At 28.5% G+C, this 27,500-nt stretch overlaps 1 protein-coding gene across 1 annotated transcript in view; it reads left to right on the top strand.

The window, feature by feature from the left end:
* LOC111683479 (zwei Ig domain protein zig-8-like) overlaps window positions 1-27,500 on the top strand; it is a 174,536-nt gene that overhangs the window by 113,181 nt on the left and 33,855 nt on the right. Inside the window, exons 3-4 of the mRNA XM_046954033.1 lie at window positions 4,831-4,939; window positions 26,768-26,944. Coding sequence (XP_046809989.1) covers window positions 4,831-4,939; window positions 26,768-26,944 — 286 coding nt within the window. The remainder of the gene's footprint in view (window positions 1-4,830; window positions 4,940-26,767; window positions 26,945-27,500) is intronic.

Genomic DNA, 27,500 nt, shown 5'->3' with positions numbered 1-27,500 from the left:
TCCCAGTGAAATACTTAGAAAAATTTTATTACAATAAATTTTACAGAGCTAGTCCTTAATTTAATACACAGAGAAAACAGATTCGTTGTGATAACCGAATTTGTTTCCAATCGAATTCAGCCGGTTCTCACAACTATATCAAAATTCGATTGTAATTATTGAAAAATTCCGTAATTATTACTGAATATATTGTGTACACAACTATTTTTGTTTATTATTCGGTAATGTGGATTGAAATTATTGGTATATTTGTGGATTTTGTGTATTTTAAAATATATTTAATTTTATTTAAAATATTTACAAAAGGTACTACCTTTCACGCCTTTCCGCAGCTGCAAAATTATTAACACTAATGAAAAAATAACACAAAATAGATTATAAGATATAACATATATTAAACATTACCTTTTTAGTCCGATTCTTTCGCAAAGTTTAATTACGGTTAAAGGAACTAAATGCGATGAGGTAATAATAGTTGACGTATACAAAAATAAATTAAATAAAATGAATTTATAATTTAAAAAATGGAATAACGCTTGAGGATGACATTATGCGAAAGAATCGGACTAAAAAGGTAATGTTTAATATATGTTATATCTTATAATCTATTTTGTGTTATTTTTTCATTAGTGTTAATAATTTTGCAGCTGCGGAAAGGCGTGAAAGGTAGTACCTTTTGTAAATATTTTAAATAAAATTAAATATATTTTAAAATACACAAAATCCACAAATATACCAATAATTTCAATCCACATTACCGAATAATAAACAAAAATAGTTGTGTACACAATATATTCAGTAATAATTACGGAATTTTTCAATAATTACAATCGAATTTTGATATAGTTGTGAGAACCGGCTGAATTCGATTGGAAACAAATTCGGTTATCACAACGAATCTGTTTTCTCTGTGTATTAAATTAAGGACTAGCTCTGTAAAATTTATTGTAATAAAATTTTTCTAAGTATTTCACTGGGAAATTTTATTCAAACATTATTATTATTTGGGAATTCGACTACTAAGGCCTACATAAAAAACCAAATTCGAGCAAATTGTTTGGTACTTTTTGAAAGCACTATTTTTCTGGAACAAATGAATGCAGATTTGAATCATTTGAGTTTTATCTGTGATATATAGATTTAAATGCGGAATATTTTGTAAACTTAATTCTCGAAAAATATATTTCTAGGTGAAAAGGGAAAAAATATGATTATTAAACATACACGGTCCTCATTGAATAAGATTCTTTTTAGTACTTTTTATCTCATAAATGGTACGTTTTTAATTTTCTAAAATATTCAACCTGAGAACATTAATTTTAACATACATGACTTTGACTGAATAATATTCTGTAAGTGTGTACTTTTCTATTCTTCAAATGCTACCTTTTAGATTCTTTATAATGGTTAATCGGAACACACGGCCCTTATTAAATGAGAATTTATTGAGAGAGATTTTTGTATTTTTTCGTTTTTCGCGTGGTACTTTTTGATATTTTAGATATTAAAAATAAAATTTAAAATGTAGGGGCCTTAGTGAATGAGAATCTAATGAAACGGACTTATAGTACTTATTAACTCATTAAAATTATATTTTTTGAATTGTATTTAATTGAACACAGAAACATACTATTTTTGATTAAATTATAATCTATTAAAGTTATTTTATAGTACTTTTTTCAAATAGTACTTTCTAAATTTTCTATAATGTGGAAGATAAATTAATGAAACTTAAAATACAATCTTCTACTAAATGCGAATTTAATCACGTGATATTAAGTTAGGGTAGCAAAGCACCCAGGGTATGCTAGTATTTGTTATATAAAGATTAACATTTATTAGAGTTGGGCAACAGTGATAAAACGCATTTGCCATAACACAGTATAAGTGTCATATAGTAGCAGCAATCGAGAAAAAATTTTGCAGAATTTTTTCTATGCAAACAGAAATTATACTGTGAAGTATTGCGGACATCGAACCATAATTGATCAACCCCAATATAAGGAATCTTTCAGAAAATTACTCTAGAGATCTTAATTTATATCATAATTTGAAAACAGGCTTATAAATATCAGCATAGTGGTAAAATTTGTCATAAACAAGTTTATATCTGTACCAAATTTAAAACATATATCTGTAAAAGTTTAAAATGTGATTTATTTTTTATAATAATTCATTGTTCCGATAAATTGCTTAAATTATGGATGAAAAACGAATTTTCTAAAAGAGGCTTTATATGGGGGCTAGGGGCAAATATGGACCAAGCTTTGGAAGTGATGTTATTCCGGAAATAACATTCCTAACTAACACTGATTAGAAGATTCTTAGGAATTACGTTCAGGAAACTGAGTTCCTGAACACTGAAAAATAATTCAGTCAGTTCCGTTTTTTTTTTTCATGATAAGGAGCGCACAACAGGCCCAATAGTGGCCTAGGTGTATTTCTTCGGATTTGATGTAGTATACATCCTCCTATCAACCTAACCTAACCTAAAATACAATCTTCTACTGAATGCGAATTTAATCACGTGATATTGAACGTATTTTTAATTTTCTATGAAAGTATGAACATATGCATTTAATTTAAGTTAGGGTAGCAAAGCACCCAGGATATGCTAGTATTTGTTATATAAAGATAAACATTTATTAGAGTTGGGCAACAGTGATAAAACGCTTTTGCCATAACACAGTATAAGTATCATAGTAGCAGCAATCGAGAAAAAATTTTGCAGAATTTTTTCTATGCAAACAGAAATTATACTGTGAAGTATTGCGGACATCGAACCATAATTGATCAACCCCAATATAAGGAATCTTTCAGAAAATTATTATAGAGATCATAATTTATATCATAATTTGAAAACAGGCTTATAAATATCAGCATAGTGGTAAAATTTGTCATAAACAAGTTTATATCTGTACCCAATTTAAAACATATATCTGTAAAAGTTTAAAATGTGATTAATTTTTTATAATAATTCATTGTTCCGATAAATTGCTTAAATTATGGATGAAAAACGAATTTTCTAAAAGAGGCTTTATATGGGGGCTAGGGGCAAATATGGACCAAGCCCGATAAAGTTTTATGAATACATTTATATTTATATAATATTTATTTGTGCTGAATTTACCGCGATATTTGTGTTTATAAGTTAATTTTGGACATTCAAGAAGAACACTTTGTATGGGTCAAATGGGGGCCGATCTTTCTAAAATTTGACAAGGTCATCAAGGCTTGTATAAAACTTAGTTGTGCCGCTTTTTATCGATATACAGGTATATTTAACATAATTATGAGCTCAGAAGACTTTTTCGGAGGTTCTGTTGTATGGGGGCTAGTTGAACTAATGGACCGAATTTATTTCACCTAATCGACTCAGAAAACGATTCTAAGTCGATTGGTATACTATAAGCCGGTATGGGACATATATTTTTGTATGTTACAAACATCAGCACAAACCCAATATGCCATCCCCACTAAAGTGCTGTAGGGCATAAAAAGATTTATTGGATGCAAAATCTCTTTACCAAATTTTGTAAGGATGGGTCCATAACACGCTTTCTGTTCCCTTATTTATAGCCCACATTTAATGTTAAAAATATATCAATCTGAAATAGAGCACTGTCATTAAAACGTGCAATATTTACAAATATTACGGAAACGTTTTATTAATGTGCTAAAAAAAGTGCCATAAAGACAGTTTAATCTCTTTTATATATATATATATATATATATATATATATATATATATATATATATATATATATATACACACACATATATATACATAATAAAAACGTTCATATAAAATGTATTGCAAAAATATGTAATTAATTAATTATTACAAAGAAAACTAAACACAATTTGTGTTATAGCCCAATAAAATGGAATTACTCTTATTTATCCATTTTAAAATTTTTACATTTTTTTTGTTTTGTTCATAGTTTTGAAAATTACTTCCAAATAAATGAATTACCCAGGAAAAATTTTAGAACTTAAACGACCGTTCTTTAGAATATTATAGTGGTACTTTAAAACTTCTAAATAGTTTTTAAGGAACTAGTTCTTTGAAACTAGTTATATATTACTACTTATTGTGGTACTTTAAAACTTCTAAATAGTTTTTAAGGAACTAGTTCTTTGAAACTAGTTATATATTACTACTACACTAGTTCAATGGAACGCATACTAGTTCTGAAACAACTTTATGGAATCAATTGAAAAAAATGTCAAAAAATTAAACATTTTTAAACTTATTTTTATCGAAATAGAAAACGCGTAAATGTATATATTTGCATTCCACTGAACTACAAGATATTAAAGAGCTCACTAATTCAATGGTACCGAGAAATGGGAAAGTTAGCTGGTTGTAGCGTATATCCTTACAAAAAATATTTTAAAAGATTAGAGGTGCGGAAGAATTATATTAAATTGTACGGAAGATATGTATATGTAAGTAAGTTTTGTAAATAACATTAGTACAATAGTAAAAATTCCTCTACGATTTCTAATAATTGCTCCTAATCTTAAAAATTTGAAACAAAAACGCTAAAAAGATATATTTGTTTCATTGATTAATGAACTAGTTTCAGAAGAGTTCCAAAGAACGAGTGTTGACTCCATAACGCTTCCTCAGAACCAGTTCCGAAGGTGACAATTTCGAACAAAAATCATTGGTGTGAACGCCAAACTAGAACGAGTTCAGGCTAAAATCATGTGATTTAGAACTTGTTGTAGAACTATTACAATTTTTCCTGGGTATTTATTTATTTTTGCCAAAATAAATTTTTAAAAGCGTAGAATAATCTCATAAAAACATTCATTTTTCAGGATTGGACATTGCAAATAAAATTTGTGCAGCAGCGTGATGCAGGAATATATGAGTGCCAAGTATCTACTCATCCCCCAACATCAATTTTTTTACATTTATTAGTAGTAGGTAAGTATGTAAAATCAACTCAATAAAAAATTTTTGTCGAATTTGATCAGAAATTGCAAATTTCGTATAAGATGTCGGTCAGAAAACGTTGCTTAAATTGTATGAGAGGCAGCATTGCACTGAAATAATGGGTTTACTTAGTCATTTTTATTAAAATTCTATTCATTAAAGAAAGAAAGATTTTCATTTAAAATTATTCAAAATTTCAATTAATCTCGTTGTGTTTCCTGGGTTGGACCAATATTGACACTTGAAAATAATATAAAAAAATAAAAACAATTGAAAATTTCTTTTTTTTCTAAAAATGTTTTTAATAATTTCGTGTGCAAAAACACAATTTTAACAATCTTTATTGCTGCATCAGGGACTATTGGGCCAAAGGAATTGTGTAAATCATACAAGCGCAGCCAGCTCTCAATTGAGCTCTCTGGTTTATTTTCCAACACACGTCCGTAAATTCCAAACTAAGAGAATGAGAGCTTGGAAGTTTTCTGATGGAGTTACACATAGAGAAATCTCTGTTGTTAAAAATTAAAAAAAGTTCTTGTTTGCCGAAAGTTATTTTTGCATATGACAATGTTTGATATTTAATATTTATTTAAATTTTAAAATATATCGAGAAAATTTGTCAATTAATACGTAAAAAATGTATTTGAAAACTTTTTTTCTGAGTAATTGTAAAAAATAATGGAAATTTTAATAAAGGTGAATCAACGACATAAACTGCTAAACAAATGTAATATCCGCTACTATGTTAATTCTAGATATACAAGCCTATTTACAACATTATCCCGTAAATAATTTCAATTAGTTGACATTGGATATTTTTATACATCTAACGATCCATTATTTGTTTCATTTTTCAAAATCTGCCATTATTTCTTTACTTTTATTTACATGGAGTATATATTAAGATTCATTTCGTATTTAAAATTGCAAATTTTTAAATTTTTTCCAAACCTATTCATAAAAAATCCAGAAATTTTAACGTATTTTGTTATTTATAATAAAGTACACTGTAAAGTAGTAAAGTGACAACACTAAAAACAGTAAACAATTTAAAAAAAAATTTTTTTTCAGTGCATGGAATACAAAAACACAAAGTGAAGTAGTGTTAGTGTGGGAATAAAATTTTAAGCACTGCCGATGTATGACACAAACATACTCTGATCAAAATATTAAATTAAATATAAAATTATTATTAAAAAATAAAATTAAAATTAAATTATACAATTAAAAATACTTAACACTCTCCTCCTTTTAACAATAAAACAATAAATTCCCAAAATTTGTATTTTAATTTTTTTCTTGGTTTTCCCATTTTTATTTATGAACAAAAATCTAAATTCTCTTAAAAAAGGTAGGCAAAAAACTTTGTTGGTTCGCTGTATATATATTTATATATGTTTTTGAAAAATAAAATTTTTCAAAAACATTTGAAATCTCCCCTTGAGCAGGAATCTAAATATTTATTTTGTGGTCAGATGTAAAAAGCATATTTATTTTATTCTGATATGATCCGTATAGCTATACGTAGACCTTCCAACAATTTTCAAGATATACGAAATTTTGTATTTAAATTTATGTGGTGCCAAGCCCCCTATTGAAAGTCCGTCCCTTATTTTCTAAATGTACACATTTAGAAAAGTTATTTATATAAAATTTGAAGATTCTAGCTCTAATAAATTCTCAGACATACGAATTTTTCTATTCTATTTATATGGGGGCTCCAAGCCCCCAGTTGATAGTATTTTTTTCTTAAAAACTATCAGATGAATATTAAAGTTCTTCGTGTAAAATTTAGAATTTAGTTGTATTATATTTACGAATTTTCATATTTACCCTGCCAGCAACTGATCTAACTTTAAATGCATTAAAAGCCGTCTTTTTCATCAAAAGGTAACTTAAAGGTAACTCTTTATTAACTAACTTTAAGTTAGTTAGTAAGTTAGTTAATAAAGTTAGTTAATAAAGAGTTACCTTTAAGCTAATTTTTTAGTAACTAACTTAAAGCTAGTTGAAAGTCATGCAGGGTTAGTTACTAAAAAAATAGCTTAAAGGTAACTCTTTATTAACTAACTTACAGCCTGTTTTTCTAAAACAATTTAGTTCTCACACGAACATTTCATTTTATTACAACATTTGAAAGTTTTCGTTTAAAAATGTATAAAATGAAATGAGCTTTTTCTATCGTAACAGAACATTATTGCCTACGTATTTAATTTCTGAATTTTTAAATATTTTTTCATGTAGTAATAAGGTGTTTGGTGTTAACCCTAAAAAATAAACAAAAATAAAATAATTTTAGAAAAAAATTGAAATTATGAAAAAATGTTTTTTTTTTTAAACAACATGAAAATTGTATGCAACGTCTCAAGAAATTTAAAGGTTTGTATTGACAATTACATTCTGGTTCAAATTGCCACATATTATTACGTATTTTGGTAAAATTTTCGTTGTTTTTTGGGCAAACGAAAGGCTTTTGCCTATCGTCTATTTCTGACATTTCTTTCGTTTATTACGAACGAATTCATTTTCTAAAAACCAAAAATATATGGAAAAATAAAGCTCTTTCGTTGTCACTCACATGAAAATTTATTTTTTCGTTACAAAAACGTAAAGCCAATTTCGTTCGTTATTTTTAAGAACGAAGACAAATTTTCATTTTAGAAAAACAAGCTGTTAAAGTTAGTTGCAGAAAGTGAAGTAATGGTTTTCTTTTGTATTCCCTACTGTATTAATTATTGCATTTTAATTAAATATATTAAAAATTTAACCACTAGTTATCTAAATTACATTTCGCTTTAATGCAAGTTTTGATATTAGTTCGTTAAAATTAATAGACATCAGTTTTCTGCAGGGGAACTAATAATAACACCGGTATCCATAAAATTATGAATGATTTGTTCATTATTTCCATGAATAATAAAGAAACATGAGAAAACATGTCGAAACAAAATGCTCTCCTGATAATTTTGGGGTACATTATATGATAGTTAGCTTGTAGCTAGTCTATAAAAGTCGGTTGTTTACTTTGATTGTTGCCAGATTTGACGATTTATCATAATTTTGACCATTTTCATTGTCAAAAATGGATGTTTTTTACATTGACTACTCTGTAACGTGAACAAACACAGAAAGCACTATAACGTGAACAATTTTTTCACAGCATATGTGTTCTAAGCATTTAGACAACATTGAAATACATTCATTAAATTCGAATTTTAAAATTTTGGGAATCCCCTTATATAAATGAGTGTATATCCCCTAAACTATTTTGTTTAAATGGCAAAGAAATTTGAAATTTAGTCGGCATGAGTGTAAAAAATCTAAATGTTTGTAGTTAAAAGAAAAGGCAGACATTTTAGATAGTTTGCAAAAAGGAACAAGTGTGACTAGTTTCGCAACAAAAAAGTATAATGCAGTTTAGCAAAAAAGTATGAAATATCAATTGAAAATGTTATTTCAATTGATATTTTCTTGTAATCTCGTTATACTCTACACCACTTTAGTGGGGAGGGTATAGATGAGATGCCATATATATATATATATATATATATATATAATATATAATATATATATATATATATATATATATATATATATATATATATTATATATATATATATATATATATATATATATATATATATATATATATATATATATATATATATATATATTATATATATATATATAATAATATATATATATCAAAAGATTTTTGAAACTATGCCAATTCACAAATTAATTTGTGCTGTATAGTCATATTCCAGTTCTTATAAACCAGAAAAGAATATCTGGCAGTGATAATTTAGTTATTTTTAAATTTATCTTGTTGGAGATAAAAGTTTGAATTTTTTAATTTTATCTATTCGTTGCTAAATCTAGAAAATTTGTAAGCATTTACTTTGGTTTAAAGTGCGTTAATTCCGTGTAATATAAAGATTTCATATTGTTTTAGTGAGAATCTGTGCAAGATCAAAAATTAGCAAATTTACATCTGCGCATGCGTTCGTATGAACCATCTTCCAAATCACCATTTGAAACCAAATTAAATATAAATCGCCAGAAAGTGCAAAAGACTGCTTTGAGATCTCTGCGACGTGATCTGGGCCGAATATAAGGATTGCAGTGTCAATTCCTAACCAACAACTCTCAATTCAATATTCCATTGCCTTGGTTTTTAAAAAAAATCCACCACACAACTCACCAAAGGTGTAAAACCAGCTGCAGGATAACTTGCCTAAAAGTCTGGATTGAGCATCTAATCTAATCCGCAAACTCCTGTCAAGATTCCACCAAAACCTATCAGTAGGAAAGGGAAACTAAACAACATTTTATAAAATACATTACAACTTGTAACAACTACCACGAATTGATGTGAATATTGAACGTTTGTTTTTCAATCAAGCTGCTCTACAACCTACTCAACAAATATTATAGATAAACCATCAAAAACATAATTTTTCAATCAACATTTTCGAACACCAAACTAATTTCTTTCAAAATTTTCAAAATTGATTTATCTACATCTATGTATAAATACCAAAACCTATACTAAGAGAAACATCTGAAGAAAATCAGATTTTCAAATCAGAAAGCATAATTTTATTCTATTTGCATCATAAATTGTTAATAATTTTAGAATCATGTGGATCCTAACTACTAAAATAGCTAGCAAGAGTCTTTTATAAATTACTTTTTTTCCCAACATCAAAAACAGCACCAACATCGAGAACGGAGAGGCCTCATCGTCCATCGTTGTACTATTGGGTGAGTGAAAAATGAATTTTTTTGAATTATGAAATACTCTTGTGCTCAAAACAAGACCACACAATTAATCAATGAATAGAATCCTACATTTTTTTATCAATGAAATACTACCAATGGTCCAGATTATACTAATGTTCATTCATTAAGTTGTGTTGTTTTGTTTACCTTTTTTCTTTTTTTTTTTGTTAAAATCTACAATATAAAAACCAAAACACATCCATCAAAACAAAAACCATTAAAATGTTGAATATTTAAATCTTTATTTCAACTCAAGAAAAGAAAACAATAACAAAATCAAAAGTAAAACATTTCTAATGATCATTTTATAGACAATTTATTGAATTTGTTATTAATTTGTTAAAATATTATTTATTTATAATTTTGTTTTTCAAACTTGTTATTAATATTGTTAAAATTTTAAAATTTATATACAAATTTAAAATGATCATTTCTCATTTTTATTACTTTTTCACGGAATATTAATACAAATTTACAAAAATTTCGAAATATTTACATAAATTTACAATTACATATATTTACAAAAATTTACAAAAAGAAAAAAAATTATAAATTAATAAAAGATATACCAAAAAATAAAAACATGTACAGAAAAAGAAAACACAATTCTCACTACTGTTTATTAAATCATAACAATTAAAATGGTAACAAATTTAAATCATAAAAACTAAACAATCTAGAAATTATAACAAACAAATTAAAAAAATCACCAAATCTTCTTATAAAATTTGTAAAACTGATGTAAACAAAAAGAACAATAACAAGAAGAAGCACCCACATGAATTACTTTGCATTTCTCTTTGTACCTTTCTTATTTTAATACTTTTAATTACAACACTAAGCTCACGTTTGTTTAAAGTGTAACTTAATTGTGATGAGCAAAGTGAAAACGTTACCGTAACCGTTTATTGTTAATTTTTTTTGCATGTTGATAATTTTTTGAATTTAATATGAAATCAGAAAATATTTAAAAAAAATCAGATTACTTATAAACCAACAGCATATGAAAATTAAACAAAATTATAATTTTTAAAATTTTTATTATTATCATTTTTATTTATATCTATATTATTTTGTTTTGAAGGTGTTACAATACAAAATGTATTCATTTATAAATTTTATATTTGGCATTTATTTTTCAATATTTCTTCTTGTTTCTTGTACAACTTGCAACAAATATTTCTGTTCTAAGTTCTTTTATTTTTTTTTATTTTATTTTGAAAATAAATTAATGAAAGCAAAATGAATTGCTAAAGAAATTTAACAGTTTTCTTGTGAATTGAAGTGTTAGGGTGAATGAAGGCGGGATTCTATCAACAAACGATGATTGCCATTAGAATCATGGTAAGGGCGGGTTATGAGGCACGGGTTTTTCATCTCCACCGGAAAAACCTTATTCTTAGCTTTTGATCAATATCATTTGTTATTTTTCTTTTCATTTCAGAACATAGTAGGGGCTTTTAGTTGATTTAGCTATGTTTATCTAGTCCATTTAAAGTAAAGTCAATAGTGAATTTATTTTACAATCGGGAGTCTTATAAAAGTGTTATGTAAAACCATGAGTTAGGAGCAGGTTGGTCAAGAATCCCCCCAACCGACTGTTAGTTAGCAATCATAGGCTCCCATCGACCTGATCTAATCCTTTGCTTGGCCAAACTTAAAATCTGTTTTGTTGTTTTGTATTTTACAATAACATATTAACAGGTTTTTTTTTAAATCTCATAGTCACTTCGGTGCAAAGCAGGCAATGTACATTACAGAAAATGGCGCCCAACGTGGGGCAGAAGTACGCTAACACCACATGTATTTCTGTTCCGAACTTTATAGTAATTTAGTAGATTTCATTTTATATAAGTTTACCTATAGCATAAAATATCATCCTCTATATTCTTGAATATATGTATGTTTCCTGGATTTTTAGGCATTTGATGGGTTCGAGTGACCTATCCGATAACCTCTACATATGGCTTTCAAGATATAATCGTTTATTTTTTATTCAGTAGATATAACTTAGTAAATTTTTACAGTGGATTATAATATCTTCTTTTTATAGCAAATAGTTCTCTTAACTGATAAAATTTGGATTTATGTTACATTTGCTATGTGCGGATTAACATCCTTTTTATTAGTCACTGAAACTTATGTTGTAGGAACGAGTTATCATAATTTACTTTAAAAATCCATAGTCTAGTAGTGTAATCCAATATTGATCAAACTTCGCTATATTAATATACCTAACATAGTTTTCACCACTTTTATTGCGTTTACTTTTGTTTAAACTTGTATTTCAATTCAAGTTTAAAGGAAAGAAAAAAGAAAAAGTTTTGTTTAAATAACTTTTTTAAATTTTTCGAAATTATCTTTGATATTACATTTTTCATTCCAAAATGTTTTTGCCAAGAACACTAACTCATCCTTCAGCATCAACTGCTGATCAAGCTCATATTCAAATTGATCAAGCTAATGTCCTAGTTCCAAACCCTGAACAGATATGTAGCATTTGTAATGAAAGATTGGATGAACAAAATCCTTGTATGGTAATAAATCGTTGCAATCATATCTTTCATAGATATTGTATTGAAACTTCCTTATCTAGTGCTTAAGAATGTCCTGTCTGTTTCCTAACATGTGGATTAGAAGACGTTCGGAAATATTCATTTCCTATTAAACTGAATGCTAACAGACCAAGGGGCAAACCGCGCGGTGCTATTTCGAAAACTTCATCAAAATCGTCCTCAGAATAATTATAGTTCTTATCCAAATCAGACCCAATTCAATCGACAACCAAATGTTGTAAGAACACCACCAACACATTCTCAAGTTTCGACGGTAAATACGGATAAAATAACCGTCATTATCCAAATTTGGTGTCTAAAGTTTGACGGCTCAAGTACTGGTTTAACTGTAGAAGAATTTTTGTATAGACTTACTTAACTTAAGACCGGAAAAAAGGCAAGATTTACTGTATATTCCGATACATTCCATACCCCACTTGCGGAAATTAGTTCAAATGCGAGAATCTTTTCTTGAAGATGAACACGTTAAGAGAACCTTGCATAACCGCCCTACTAATGCTCATATACCCCGAAGACATATTGCCTACTTTGGAAACTACCATTCCTTGTCGTCCGCAAAACAACTTCGTAGAAAGCTCAGTTAAAAATGAAAATAATAATTGTGTGTATAAACTGTTGAAAGGACCAGACACAAGCCCTGTGAAAGATAACACTGATTGTGATAAACTTATTCACCCTATTGTACCTTACCATACAAGATGGGAACGTTATATGTCTAAGCGTAACGAAATCTTTAAGGATTTGTAATTAGCTTCTATCAAACCAACTAAATCTAAACGTTCTACAATTCGCCTGAAAAATTATTATAGAAAACGTAAAATATGTTCAAAATTATTACTTTATGCTATTCTTAGCGACCCGAAAGATAACCGTTTTTATGCCAAAGTGTCCTTTTTAGACTATGTAGAGTATGGCCTGTCATCGTTTAGCGCAAGTCCGTCTGCTTCGTCCTATAAGACCGAAAGTCTGTCCGAGGTTTGTGGTAAATCTGATTATGAGAAATCAGATGATAAATTTATTCTAACTTCTAGTCAACAGCAGCAACTAAACGCTGTCATTTCTCTTTTTCCAAACTTTGAAAAACAAGGGTTGGGAAGAACGGGCTTAATAAAGCACTGGATCGATGTTGGCGAAGCCAGACCGATCAATCAATGGTTCTACCCCGTATCACCAGCAGTGGAAAAACTAATGTTCACCGAAATTGACCGAATGTTGACATTGGGTGTTATTGAACCGTCAAATTCACCCTGGAGTTCCCCGATGAGATTGGTTATAAAACCGATTAAAGTTTGCCTTTGTTTGGATGCTAGGAAAGTGAATTCTGTCACGAAGAAGGATGCATATCCATTACCATCTATTGAGGGAATCTTTGCGCGGCTTCCAAAAGCCAATATAATTCCAAGTTAGATTTGAAAGATTGGCAAATAGCCTTGGATGATTTAATTATTGTTTCCGAGAGTTTTGAAAAACATATTGGTATTCTTATTCGTATAGCAGGACAGTTTCGTAAAGCTAATTTGACCCTTAACGTTTCTAAAAGCAAATTCTGTGTAACCAAAGTTAAATACTTAGGTTATATCATTGGAGATGGTGGTATTGTTACAGACCCGGAGAAAGTAAGCGCAATTCGAAACTGGCCAACCCCAAAGAACCTAAAACAAGTTCGAGGCTTCTTAGGCCTTGCTGGCTGGTATCTGAGATTTATTGCAAACTTTTCTAGTGTAGTTTATCCTATATCAGAAACCTTGTCGACTAAAAAGAAGTTTGTCTGGACATCCGAAGCTCAGCAAGCTTTTGAACACATCAAAGATTTGCTATCTTCTGCTCCGTTCATTGTGATGCCAGCGATTTTGGGATCCGGGCTGTGCATGTTCAACTGGACAATAATAATGAGGAAAAGCCCATTGCGTTTATGAGCAAAAAACTTAATTCCGCTCAAAGAAATTATGGCGGGACAAAGCGTGAATGTTTGGCGGCGATAGAAGCTATTCAACGATTCCGATGCTACCTAGAACTCCAAGAATTTGAAGTTATAACTGACCACTCCAGTCTTGTTTGGCTGGTGAAGCAACCGAATTTAAGTGGAAGGTTAGCCAGATGTGCTTTGAATCTTCAAGCCTACAACTTTACAATAAGTCAATAGATTTATCCGAGCCAGAAATAGATTTAAATTCTCCATGTTTTGACGATCTAGATTATTGTGATTTGAAGAAGAAGATAATTGAACACCAACCTCAGTTCCCTGACATAAAAATCGTCGAGAAATATGTCTACATACGAACTGAGCATTATGATGGAATAGAATTCAATGAAAAAAGCTTGGAAGCTATGGATTCCATACGGTCTTCGAACAACCCTCATAAAACGTTTCCATGATCCACCTACAGTAGCTCACGGTGGTATTTCCAAAACCTTGGAACTCCTCCGAAGACAATTTTACTGGCCAGGAATGTTAATAGATGTAAGGAATTTTGTTAGAAATTGCAAACTGTGTAAAAGTACCAAACATCCTAATTGTGTATTAAAATCGGAAATGGGTAACCAAACCATAACCTTAAGACCTTTTCAAAGATTATACATAGACCTATTGGGCCCTTATCCGCGCAGTAAAAAGGGAAACATTGGAATACTTATAGTCTTGGACCATCTTTCGAAATTCCAGTGGTTATAGCCTCTCAAAAAGTTCACTTCTACTGCAATAAAAGACTTCATATATTTCATGTTTATGGAATACCTGAAACTATTGTTAGCGACAATGGGTCCCAATTCAGGGCAAATGACCTAAACGCCTATCTTACTTCTTTAGGAATTCAAACGCGCAATCAAACGCGTCAGAACGCGTAAATCGTTCGATTGTAGCCGCCATTAGAGCTTTTCTAAAACAGGATCATACAAAATGGGATGAAAACTTAAGTGCAATTAATTGTGCGCTACGAAACGGTTATCATCAATCGATAAGTATGTCACCATATCTGTTGGTTTTAATATGATAACTCATGGCTCCTCATACTCTTTGTTGAAAAACTTAAAAGCTTTAGACGAACCGATAGCTTCTTTATGCAGGGATGATCATTTGCAATTAATTAGAAAGGATATACAAAAGTACTTGAAACAAGCTTACAAACAAAACCAGAAAACGTATAATCTGCGAACAAGACCAGGAAAATTTCATATTGGACAGGAAGTGCTACGTAGAAATTTTGTACAAAGTAGCATGGAAAAGCGTTTTAATGCAAAATTTGCACCGGTGTTTGTGAAAGCAATTGTTAAAGAAACACTAGGAAATCATTATTATGTATTAACTGATTCTGATGGCAAAATCGTAGGTACTTATCACGCCAAAGATATTCGTACATAAAACCACATACTTTCATTATGACATATTTATAGCTTTGAATTTATTTTTAATTTCCGGTCTAATTGTAACAGTTCTCGTATTTTGAATCTGAACAGATTTTCTTACAACGAACATTTCTTTTTTAACTGCTATATATAATTTTTCTACAACAAAGCTAATTTCAATATAACGACACACTCCAAAATATACCAAATATATAAAACGTCCTTTTTCTTCCTAACATTTTTACTCATAGAGTAAATGTTATGCAGTTTGTGGTGAACGTTTCTACCATTTAATTGTAAAACGAAATATTTTTCTATTACAAGTTTAAATTTGTATATACAACAAATGTTTTAATTTTTTCTTTTCTATTTAATAAACATTTAATTTTTATAAACATTTTATAGTGATTAAAATAGGCCACAATTTTGTATTACACCTAATATAACATGTATCAGTGTTATCAGCTGTTGTGGATTGTAAGTTGTGATGATCAATAAATGTGTATATGCATATCATCAACATAAAATGTATATAAACATTTACACGTTGCATCATTTGCATACATTACATGGTATCCCCGAATAATTTTTAAATTGTTAATATTTCCAATTAAAATCGACTGAATAAATTTCAGACTTTAGGAAAAAAGATAATTTTCTAGAAAAATTATTATTCAACAAAAATTTCTTAGATATAGAGTACATTATTCGGCAGGTCATCTTTTGTTGACAAAAATTTTGAGGTTTTGAGTCGATAATAATGTTAGTATTGTCAATTGTCAATTTTGGCAACTAAACCAAAATGCTTTTACCCTAAAACTTATTCTCAAAAAGATGAATTGGCATAGTTTCAAAAGATTTTATTTCCTTTTCCCCAAATTAATTTGTGCCATATAGTCATATTCCAGTTCTTATAAACCTGAAATGAATATCTGGCAGTGATAATTTAGTTATTTTTAAATTTATCTTGTTGGAAATAAAAGTTTGAATTTTTTAAATTTATCTATTCGTTGCTAAATCTAGAGAATTGGTAAGCATTTACTTTGGTTTAAAGTGCGTTAATTCCGTGTAATATAAAGATTTCATATTGTTTTAGTGAGAATCTGTGCAAGATCAAAAATTGGCAAATTTGCATCTGCGCATGCGTTCGTATGAACCATCTTCCAAATCACCATTTGAAACCAAATTAAATATAAATCGCCAGAAAGTGCAAAAGACTGCTTTGAGATCTCTGCGACGTGATCTGGTCCGAATATAAGGATTGCAATGTCAATCCCTAACCAACAACTCTCAATTCAATATTCCATTGCCTTGCTTATTCAAAAAAAAAAAAAAAAAATCCACCACACAACTCACCAAAGGTGTAAAACCAGCTGCAGGATAACTTGCCAAAAGTCTGTATTGAGCATCTAATCTAATCCGCAAACCCCTGTCAAGATTCCACCAAAACCTGTCAGTAGGTAAGGGAAACTAAACAACATTTTATAAAATACATTACAACTTGTAACAACTACTACGAATTGATGTGAATATTGAACGTTTGTTTTCCAATCAAGCTGCTCTACAACCTACTCAACAAATATTATAGAGAAACCATCAAAAACATAATTTTTCAATCATCAACATTTTCGAACACCAAACTAATTTCTTTCAAAATTTTCAAAATTGATTTATCTACATCTATGTATAAATACCAAAACCTATACTAAGAGAAACATCTGAAGAAAATCAGATTTTCAAATCAGAAAGCATAATTTTATTCTATTTGCATCATAAATTGTTAATAATTTTAGAATCATGTGGATCCTAACTACTAAAATAGCTAGCAAGAGTCTTTTATAAATTACTTTTTTTCCCAACATCAAAAACATCACCAACATCGAGAACGGAGAGGCCTCATCGTCCATCGTTGTACTATTGGGTGAGTGAAAAATGAATTTTTTTGAATTAAGTATGAAATACTCTTGTGCTCAAAACAAGACCACACAATTAATCAATGAATAGAATCCTACATTTTTTATCATTAAATACTACCAATGGTCCAGATTATACTAATGTTCATTCATTAAGTTGTGTTGTTTTGTTTACCTTTTTTCTTTTTTTTTTTGTTAAAATCTACAATATAAAAACCAAAACACATCCATCAAAAGAAAAACCATTAAAATGTTGAATATTTAAATCTTTATTTCAACTCAAGAATCAAAAGAAAACAATAACAAAATCAAAAGTAAAACATTTCTAATGATCATTTTATAGACAATTTATTGAATTTGTTATTAATTTGTTAAAATATTATTTATTTATAATTTTGTTTATCAAACTTGTTATTAATATTGTTAAAATTTTAAATTTTTTCTCATTTTTATTACTTTTTCACGGAATATTAATACAAATTTTCAAAAATTTCGAAATAAGTAGTTACATAAATTTACAATTACATATATTTACAAAAATTTACAAAAAGAAAAAAAATTATAAATTAATAAAAGATATACCAAAAAATATAAACATGTACAGAAAAAGAAAACACAATTCTCACTACTGTTTATTAAATCATAACAATTAAAATGGTAACAAATTTAAATCATAAAAACTAAACAATCTAGAAATTATAACAAACAAATTAAAAAAATCACCAAATCTTCTTATAAAATTTGTAAAACTGATGTAAACAAAAAGAACAATAACAAGAAGAAGCACCCACATGAATTACTTTGCATTTCTCTTTGTACTTTTCTTATTTTAATACTTTTAATTACAACACTAAGCTCACGTTTGTTTAAAGTGTAACTTAATTGTGATGAGCAAAGTGAAAACGTTACCGTAACCGTTTATTGTTAATTTTTTTTGCATGTTGATAATTTTTTGAATTTAATATGAAATCAGAAAATATTTAAAAAAAAAATCAGATTACTTATAAACCAACAGCATATGAAAATTAAACAAAATTATAATTTTTAAAAGTTTATTATTATCATTTTTATTTATATCTATATTATTTTGTTTTGAAGGTGTTACAATACAAAATGTATTCATTTATAAATTTTATATTTGGCATTTATTTTTCAATATTTCTTATTCAATTATACAACAAGAAATTTTATTTGCTAATCGTTAAAGTTTATAAAAATATCTTTAGCCCACGAGTTAAATATTGTTTCTTGTACAACTTGCAACAAATATTTCTGTTCTAAGTTCTTTTATTTTTTATTTTATTTTGAAAATAAATTAATGAAAGCAAAATGAATTGCTAAAGAAATTTAACAGTTTTCTTGTGAATTGAAGTGTTAGGGTGAATGAAGGCGGGATTCTATCAACAAACGATGATTGCCATTAGAATCATGGTAAGGGCGGGTTATGAGGCACGGGTTTTTCATCTCCACCGGAAAAACCTTATTCTTAGCTTTTGATCAATATCTTTTGTTATTTTTCTTTTCATTTCAGAACATAGTAGGGGCTTTTAGTTGATTTAGCTATGTTTATCTAGTCCATTTAAAGTAAAGTCAATAGTGAATTTATTTTACAATCGGGAGTATTATAAAAGTGTTATGTAAAACCATGAGTTAGGAGCAGATTGGTCAAGAACCCCCCCAACCAACTGTTAGTTAGCAATCATAGGCTCCCATCGACCTAATCTAATCCTTTGCTTGGCCAAACTTAAAATCTGTTTTGTTGTTTTGTATTTTACAATAACATATTAACAGTTTTTTTTTTTTTTTTTTTTTAACTCATAGTCACTTCGGTGCAAAGCAGGCAATGTACGTTACAAAAAAAAAAGAATATATATAAATATAAATAAATATAATTATATATATATATACAATTGACCCTACCCCCATATAAGGCCCCTTCAGAAAATGACTTTAAAACTCAGTACTGGCTTAAAAATACTAGTAGATTTATAAAATTCGACATAAACCAGTTTTGTGTAAGTTAAATCTCTCTTCAAAACTCTGTGGGGATCGGTCCATAATTGTTCCTACCCCCTATTTAATTAATTACCTTATCGCACATTAATGGCTTAAAAATGCTAGTATAGCGATGACACTGATAAGTTCTATAGGAAGCGAAATCTCTCTACCAATTTTTATCAGGATCAGTCCATAATAACACCAACCCATTTAAATACACCAAATAACCCTACTCCCTAAATAAATTAGCACTGTTAATAGTTAAACCCCCATCAATGGACCTTTTTGAAATGTTATTATGTTCAAAATATCAAATTCAAAATATCAGTGATTTGATGATGGGTATAAAAGATTCGGCATAGCCGAATATAACACTCTTATTTGATCTATTTTACTTATATGGGGGCTCCAAGTCCCCAAAGTAATCCGCCACTTTAATATCCAAAATGTTTACATTGATGTTAAAATTGTTTGTTATTTTTATGATTTTAACTGTAACAGTTTCCAAGATAAACGAATTTTTGTATTTAATTTATATGGGTGTTACACCGCCCCCTAACGCTAGTTCGCCCACTTTTTAAATTAAATTAAATAATCATATTGACAATAAAGTGGCTCCTACAAAATTTGAGGTCTCTAACTGATATATTATCTCAAGAAAAACGCATTTTGGTATTTAATGCAAAATTTTAAGATTCTAACTGTAATAGTTTCCAATATAAATGAATTTTTGTTTTTAATTTATAAGGGAGGTACCACGCCCCTTAATGTGGGCGTGGCTCCTCGCCCACTTGAAATTTTAAAATAAAAAGTAGCCTATTACCTATTCCAGACATACAGGCATACGCTGTGAAAATTCAAGAAAATCTGTTCAGCCGTTTAGTAGTCTATAACGTTCAAACATACAAACACACATTCATTTCTTTATATAGAAAATAGATATATACAGTTAATCACACAATAAGTTTTCAAAAACCAAAAAAGAAACACATTTTTTATTAAAAACAATTATGATAATTATTTTTCATCACAAAAGTAAGTATACAGACCATTTCAATATATATTTGGTTTAATGACATTAACAAAATTTATGAAAATTTTACGTGTTTAAATATAATTAATTAATAATGAAATATTTTTTACACAGTAACTTGAAAATAATCCACTTTTAGATCCGAAATCTTGAAATTTGGCTTCGGAAATAGTAGAACAGTTTTTCTTACTTTTACGAAATTTTTTCCACTTTAGACCCCAGATTTTGGATCTGACGGTCATTGGACCTTCCTTGGAATTTTTAAATTTTGAAAACAGTTGTTATTTTGAAATTAATGTAATATGCCTGGATTTGGCATTTTAAACAAAGTACGTTCTTATAATTCGAAATTCTTAAGAATTACAGCATACACAGTTAATATCAAAAGTACACAGAAATACTGACAATTGGTTTTATTTAAAAAAGATTTTATTTTTTCAAAAATCAAAAAAGTAACACATATATTTATGAAAAACAATTATGATAATTATTATTCACTATTTTTTCCGGGTAATTTTGGTTACTTGAGTTCTTATTTAAGATGTAGTTAAATAGGTAAGTAAGTATACAGATAATTTCAATATGTATTTGGCAATGATATTAACAAAATTCATGAAAATTTTACCTGTTTGAATGTAATTATTTTATAATAAAATATTCTGTACACTATAACAGGGAAAAAATTCACTTATTGTTCCGAAAAATTGAAATTTTTGATAATTGTTCTGATTATTATTATTCCTATTTCTGATTATTATTTTTCCTATTAAAGAACATCTGACTATCTAAACCCCCGGAGTTTTTGATCGGGTATTTGTTCTTTATGATGCATTGGAAGACGATATTTTAACTTTTAAATTAATTGTTTCTTTACCATAATTGCAATCCATTGCGGAACAGTTCTGTTGTAAATAGGGTTGCCGATTCGCAAAAAGCTGGACATTGGGCTTTAAAAAGCTGGACAAAACAAAAAAAGCTGGACATAAAAAAATACTTGTGTAAATAGTTTTACAGTGATACACCAAAAAAATACAAGGGTTCTCATATACCAATTCCGTTTTGTTATAGTCCACAGAGTATGAATATATTTTTAGTTTTCCCCGATCACTTCATTAACTTACTTTTTAGAGCAAAAGATGTGAAAAAGCTCCATTTTTAAAGTTTTAAATTTTAAAAATCATAAGTACGTAAGCTGTACGTAAAGAAATTGACTATCGCTCGCAATAATAGGTCTTTTCGCGTACTTTCCTGTAAGATATATACAGTAACTTTATGATAGAGAGTAATTTTTAATTTACTCTCAATCAAAAAAATATCCAAAAAATACGCGAAATCCGCTTTTGCTGAAATTTCAATCGCTAACAAAACACTAAAAAACAAATAATTGTAACTTTGATTTTTCCTATAAATAAATGGATATTTAAAGTTAACAAAACATGTAGTATCATTAAAAATATATTATTGTTTTAAAACTTCATGATACAAACATATTATTAACATAAAAATTTACACAAATTGTTTTAAAAACGCTAGATTGACAATATTTGTTATGATTTTTCATGACAAATAAACTCTTTTAAAAACTAATTTATGATAAATAAATTTAAAATAAGTATAATTACAAATAATTTTTTAATATTCGTGTGTTAATTTATATATTTCTTTCAAAAAATTTAAAATTTACCAAATTATTGATTTCTTTGGTTTGTTTACATATTCATAAATCAAACACATGTTGTAAATATAAGTTGGATATTTTTTAAAGGGCCTTCAGACGATCACACTTTACGTACGACAAGTCTAATGAAAAAGTAAAATGAAATTCCATCCGTATACCAAAAAAGAGAATAAAAGTCGTATGATTTATATTTTTTGTGTTTACACGATTGGTATAAAACAATAAGAAAGTTAGATGGAAAGAGCTGATTCACTTTTTTATATGTGTTTACATAAAAATACATCCCTGATCTAATGCGACCTGCTTGGTTTTTGAATCATTTCAAAAAATGAAGAGAGCGACTGTCAAATTTTCCATCTGTATTCTTTCTCATTACATATTGCGTTTAGACGATCCCATCCGTGCTCTTCTACACAAAATTTTGACAGATCATATTACTTGTGTGATCGTGTAAAGCCGGCTTTAGTGGGGAAAAAATATTCAGTAAAATCAAAAAATTCTCTATCAACAAGCTGTAATTTTTACCGCTCTCTTACTCTCTCGTTGCAAGTTTTTGAACGTACGCGAACGGAATCCAATAACAATTGTTGCAAATTGTTACAAATTATCGAGTATGCGAACATACCTAATATATATTACGTCATTCAAGTGTTGAGACATGATGATAGAAGAGGGAAATCATAATATAGTTGTATAACAAAGAGTTGACTAACATGATTTGACAAAGATAACATAAAAATGGGTAAAAAAGTATAGTTGGGCGTGGTCGACCATATGATACCCTACACCAGTTATGAATATTAAATGTGATTTATTTTTCATAATAAAGCATTTATCTTCAATATTCCCTTGTTCCGATACATTTAAGCAATTTATAGATAAAAAACTAATTTTCTGAAAGAGGCTTTATATGGGTGGTAGGGGCAAATATGGATCAAGCCCGATAAAGTTTTGTGAATATATTTATATTTACATAATATTTTATTGTGCTGAATTTCATCGCGATATTTGTGTTTATAAGTTAATTTGGGACATTCAAGTAATTTTCTGAAGAGGACTTTGTATGGGAGCTAGGGTCAAATGGGGCCCGATCTTTATGAAATTTGGCAGGGTCATCAAGACTTCTATAAAACTTAGTGTTGCCGTATTTTATCGATATATCTGTATATTTAACATAATTATGAACTCAGAAGCCCTTTTCGGTGAGTTTTGTTCTATGAGGGCTAGGTGAAATAATGAACCAATTTTAACCATTTTCAATAGGCTTCGTCCTTGGGTCAAATAAAACGTGCGTGCCAAATTTCATCCAATTATCTTGAAAATTGCGAAATTTGTACCTTGCGCACAAGGTTTACATGGACAGCCAGCCAGACGGACGGACATAGCTTAATCGACTCAGAAAACGATTCTAAGCCGATTGGTATACTTTAAGGTGGGTCTATTTGTATGATACAAACATCAGCAAAAATCCAATATACCCTCCTCACTAAAGTGGTGTAGGGTATAATTATTGCAGTGTACTAAAAATATTTTATTTAGCTGGACAAATTAAATTTTAGCTTGAAACTGGACAAGCATCAAAAAAGCTGGACAATCCAGCCAAGTCCAGCCAGGCTGGCAACCCTAGTTGTAAACATAAAACAGCAATGTTCCGCATAAAATGTGATATTAATAATATTTGTACTAGTATCCATTAATTAAAACAATTTTTTGGTTCCAATCATCCATTACAGACTCTTAAATACTACCAATAATCGTCAAATGGTGACCATGTCAATAACTTACACTACATATCGGTTCTGAAATTGATTATTGTCCAAAGATTTTTATATAAAATCAGGCTCAATTGGTGGTATGAATACGAATTGACAGTTTTGAACACGGATACATCTTAATTTTATGCTAGAACAAATAAAATGTCCGATCCATAAAACGTGGTTATTGTATCGAGTATATCAAGATATGATTGGTAGCATTATTGTATGCTTTGGAAATCGGAGTATTTGGAAAACCTGTCTAACTTAAAGGAAATATCTATATATTTATATATATTATATATATAATATATATATATATATATATACTATATATATATATATATATATATATATATATATATATATATATATTATATATATATATTATATATTATATTATATATATATATTATATATATATATATAGTATATTATATATATATATATATATATATATATATATATATATATTTATATATATATATATAATGAATATGTGTTTGTTTGTATGTTTGAACGCTATAGACTACTAAACGGCTGAACCGATTTGCTTGAAATTTTCACAGCGTATTTCTGTATGTCTGGAATACGTAATAGGCTACTTCTCATTTTGAATTTTTTAAGTGGGCGAGGAGCCACGCCCACATTAAGAAAATATATAATTCGTATATTTAAGATAATATAACAGTTAGAGTCCTCAAATTTTGTCGGAGGCACTTTAGTGTCAATATGTTTACATGGTATTAAAAGTGGGCGGGCTAGCGTTAGGGGGCGTGGCACCTCTTATATAAATTAAATATAAAAATTCGTTTATCTTGGAAACTATTACAGTTAGAATCTGTATGAATAACTTTAACATCCACGTAAACATTTAAAGTAATAAATGGGCGGACTACCCATGAGGTGAGCCCATATCAATTAAATACAGAAATTCGTTTATCTTGAGATAATGTAACAGTTAGAGTCCTAAAATTTTGTCGGAGCCATTTTACTGTCTGTATAAAAAACAACCGATGACTGATTTTCTATTTTTACCTCGTGTATCAAACCCAACATACCTGGATGTGTATGTATACAAATTATGTGTCCCTTATCGGACAAATATTAACTTTCATTAAAAATTTTATGTTTTGTTATTAGAATTATATATTCTTGTATCTTTTGGAAAAAAAAATTAGCTAAACAACAAATTTAGTTCCAAATACAGAGTCATGTGTCTCTATTCACAAATTTGAATGTGTTATATTTGCGGAATCTGTAAACATTACAAATATGGGCCGATTTTGATGAAATGACATTTTTTTAATGTGTATGACTTAGTAAAGTAAAATTATGCTGATTATATTAATTTTATTCCAATATAAACAAAAATATTTAAGTTTAAGTTTTAAAATTTAAATTTTTGACTTAGCAATCTTTTTTTGCAAAAAACTTCCCTACTTTTTTTAATGCTAATCGATTTTATACACCTTAATAATTAATATATAAAAAGTTTTGTTCAATTATCTTTCCCGGTCACTGAGTAATAGGTTCTTAAAGTCAAAATTTTACAAAGTCAAATTCTGCATAATGTACATTACACGTTATGAAGGCGTTTTTCTTTAGGTTTTTTGCATATGATATTTTTGTTAATAGGAAAGCAATAAGAAAACTTTAAAAGAAAATGCTAAAATTAAATGGTTTATGATCAAATACTAATTTATATATACAGACGTTTTATTAAACTAGTTTTAATAATTATCTAAATTATACACTAGAAATGTATAAAAATATGAAATAGCCATATAAATTGTATGACATACCCGTGTATGTTGGGTATTGATGTACGTAATTTTGCTCGGGTATAGACAAGACGGTTATAAGTCTTAAGAAATCAGAGTTAAATTTCGCTTTTTTAAGAACGTACTTTGTTCAAAATGACAAAATCCATGCATATAACATTAATTCCGAAATAACAACTATTTTCAAAATTAAAAATTATATTTCCATCATTTGGAGGATTCAATGACTACCGAATCCAAAATCCGGTGTCTAAAGTAGAAAAAAATCGTAGCAATGAGAAAAAAACTGTTCTACTAATTATTTCCGTAGCTAATCGGCCCAAATTTCAAGATTACGGAACTAAAACTAGATTTTTCCAAGTTATTTTGTAAAAATATTTTATTAAAAAGTAATTATATTATTAATACAAGTAAAATTTTCATAAATTTTGATATGCTGAAATGATCCGTATACTTACTTTTGTGACCGAAATATCGTCTTCTAATTTATCATAATAAACAAACAAGGGATATTATTGAATACCCGATCCGAAACTCAACGGGTTTAAGCAGCAAAATAGCCTTAAATATTTAGGTCAATTACCAAAAATTTAAATTTATCGGAACTAAAAGTGAATTTTTTTGAAATTAGTGTGAAAAATATATTTTTTATAAAATAATTATAACCAAACAGATCAATTTTTCCTAAATTTTGTTAATATCATGAAACCAAATAAATATCGAGATGCTCATTCTTTTATTTTCAAATTTTTGACCCAAATATATAAATTTCGTTGAAGCAAAATCTTGTGGAAGTTTGTCAAGTAAATTGGGGAGTAGATGTATATTAAATATATCGAAATTAATATACAAATGCTCTGCCCGTTCTATAAAAACTTATTTTGGTCGGTAATGTCCTACCACACTATACTTTATTACTTGTTCTATTATACTTATAATATATAAAATTTTTACAGAAGCTCGAGCAGAAATATCAGGCCCACACATACGCTATCTTACCCCTGGATCAACTTTAAGACTGCAATGTCATGTCGTACAAAATACTGAAATTTCAGAATACATATTTTGGTATCACGATAACCGAATGATAAATTATGATGCTGATCGAGGAATAAATGTTTCCACAGATCCAGGTAAGTATCGTTATTTTTATGTCATCCCACATACATAAAGGCCCAACTATAATGTGCATAAGCTAGCTTAAGGAAATGTCAAAACCGAACGTACTTTAGAAAGGTGGCAATAGCCTCATTTGCATTTTTATGTCCCACACGTAATAAAAAATACATACTTCATAATATTTTATCAAACTAAATAAATTTTCTTTTTATACCCACCATCAAAAAAGATGGGAGGTATATTGATTTTGTCGTTCCGCTTGTATTGGTCCTAGACCCACAATAGTATATATATTCTGGGTTCATATTAAATTCTAAAACAATCTAGTCATGTCTCTCCGTCCTGTTGAAAGCACGATAGAGTCTGAACGGAACGAGATAGAGGATTGAAATTTCCCACAAATATTCTCTATAGGTAAGATTTGTTTGGTTTTGAAAATAAACAATATTCTGATAGCCCCATACAAGTGGACCCACGGAAAACAGCATATCTGTTTCAAATGTACGAATATAGCTATTAAATTCGACATAAATAAGTTTCATATGATCGAAAATCTCCCTACCAAATTTT

The sequence above is a fragment of the Lucilia cuprina genome, chromosome 6 (genome assembly GCF_022045245.1).
Source record: "Lucilia cuprina isolate Lc7/37 chromosome 6, ASM2204524v1, whole genome shotgun sequence".
Lineage (NCBI taxonomy): Eukaryota > Metazoa > Arthropoda > Insecta > Diptera > Calliphoridae > Lucilia > Lucilia cuprina.
The sequence above is the reverse complement of the archived record's forward strand: the minus strand, read 5'-3'. Positions and strand labels throughout refer to the sequence as shown.